Source organism: Empidonax traillii, unplaced genomic scaffold (assembly GCF_003031625.1).
Source record: "Empidonax traillii isolate 1590-97213 ecotype Southwest subspecies unplaced genomic scaffold, ASM303162v1 scaffold272:size679582, whole genome shotgun sequence".
Lineage (NCBI taxonomy): Eukaryota > Metazoa > Chordata > Aves > Passeriformes > Tyrannidae > Empidonax > Empidonax traillii.
In genome coordinates this window covers 481,263-483,334 of record NW_020955465.1, presented here as the reverse complement: position 1 = coordinate 483,334, position 2,072 = coordinate 481,263, and the positions used below count along the sequence as shown (strand labels likewise).

The window sequence follows — 2,072 nt, the reverse complement described above, 5'->3', positions numbered from 1 at the left end:
CCGCAATAGAACATGTGTCCCAGGATAGGATCTGTGTGCTGGGATGCAACCTGTATCCCAGAGCAGGCCCAGCTGTGCAGACTGGAATGGAAATGGTACCTGGTCCTGAGGGGCTGGTGCTGCCAGGAGGCTTTGGCCCTGCCATGGGACTAGGCTGGGGACCTGGGTTGCTGCCCACGCCACACAGGCACAGCAGTGGATGCCCTGACCAGCCTCACCTGGACATCCTCCATCCCCAACCTCCCCACCTGTGGGGCCAGGACTCTATTTAAGTTCAGCCTGAGCCCCTCATCTTTTCTCTGGTGTGTTTGGGATGCTGGTCTCCAGCTGCAGCCCTGCTCAGCCCAGCCACGGACCTACCATTCCAGACCCTGACCCCCAGCTTCACCTCAGACCTGCCTCTTCTCTGGGGATGTGCCGGATGACCTGGACTCTTGACGGCCCTCCCCAGCCTGCCCTGTTCCCAGGCTGGCAGTTCTGTCACTGTGCTGAGCTCCCAGCCCTCAGGACGCAGCTGGCCCTCCTGCAGACCCAGGACAGGACCCCTGCCTCTCCAGGGACAATCTAAACTTCCCTCTCCACTCCCAGCTCGACAGCGCTGTACCAGCCCATGGCTCTGGAGAAGCCCCAGCACGCCAGGAACAGAAACGTTGGGAGCCCTTTGGAGCCTCCAAACATACAAAGCAAGAGGAAACTGAGGGTGCAAGCAAGGCTGGAAATGTGGGGTGTTTAATGTAGCACGAGCTATACAGAGGGGTCAGAATGCTGCCCCATGCCATTGCGGCATCTACACAAACAAGAAGCCTGGCCAGCAGATAATCTAACGGAAGAGGAAGTGGCTGAGGCCAAAGGCTCTGTGCTCAGGGCTGCCGGTGGGGAGCCAGCCCCTCCCAGGCAGAGGCTGAGTGAGCAGTGACGGGACCCGCAGAGGGAACTGACACAATCTGTTCCCACCAAGGGTATGCAACGCCCACCCCACTGGCCCCCAGCTCTGCAGAAAGAAAAGGGGCCCTTAGTGGTTTATTGCCTTTCCTGATGGCGCTGAGCACCTTCTGCCCATTCAAGGCAGGGAACACAGCATGGTGCATGGAGGAGGAACATGGTGCACGTGTCTGAGCTGGCTTGCACCAGGGCATGAACAGTCACACTGTTCCCCTGGTGCCACCGGCTCAGCCGGTGCCACAGTGGGCTGTGCCCAGCAAACCCAGCTATGGAGCAGGTGTGGGGGGCAGGGAGAGAGCTCCCTGCCCACCCCAGGTGAGCAGCTGCTTCCCAGTCACAAATGTGGCAGGGGCTGGAAATGGCTCCAACTCCTCCAGGTGTGTCTGATCGGTCTCAAGAAGCTGGAGTGAGGGAATTCACACATTGAGGCAGCTGCTGAGGGTAGTGGCAGTAAGGTGGGTGGATAACAGCATATTGGGGGTGGCGTGCCCAGGATGAGAGGGCACAGGGGCTCCTCGGCCACCCGGCCCAGTGTACGAGGAATGGGGGGGGGAGCTGGTGTTCAGGGGTCTCCACTGTACTTGATGAGGTGGCCAGTGAAGGTGATGTAAGTGTCATACTCATCGCTGAAGATGGCATTCTCACGCTCGCCCTTGTAGAGCCGCACCCAGACCTCGTCCTGCTCCTGCAACTCCAGCATGACGCTCTGGCTCTGCATGATGCTGCGGTCACTCACCTGGGCGTAGAGGATCACCACTTCTGCCCCATTGTGCATGATGTGCAGGTATGTCTCCTTCTGGTTCCAGGTGTGCACATTGAGGCTGAAGTAGTAGATCCCAGGGACATAGCAGTAAAACTTGCCCGTGAACATGTTGAAGTGGCTGTAGAGGTTGACAAACTCCGTGTCGAAGATGAGGGTCTGGTAGTAGTCATTGCTGTGGAGGGGTTTCTTGCGGCCCACTGAGAAGGCGGCGTAGTGGTTCTTGCAGCGCTCCCCCGGGGCGCCCACGCTGCCCTTCTGTCCCTTGGGCCCCGCGTGGCCCCTGCTGCCGGCCACCCCTGTCTTGCCAAACTTGCCCTGGATGCCGCGCTCGCCACGGTCCCCCTTCTCCCCTGGGCAGAGCAGGAGG

General features: G+C 59.9%; 1 protein-coding gene across 1 annotated transcript in view; it reads right to left on the bottom strand.

Moving 5' to 3' along the window:
* Positions 1–1,359: 1,359 nt before the first annotated feature.
* Positions 1,360–2,072, bottom strand: part of C1QTNF1 (C1q and TNF related 1) — a 5,066-nt gene continuing 4,353 nt past the window's right edge. The window contains exon 5 of the mRNA XM_027889853.1: positions 1,360–2,055. Coding sequence (XP_027745654.1) covers positions 1,505–2,055 — 551 coding nt within the window. The 3' untranslated portion in view covers positions 1,360–1,504. The remainder of the gene's footprint in view (positions 2,056–2,072) is intronic.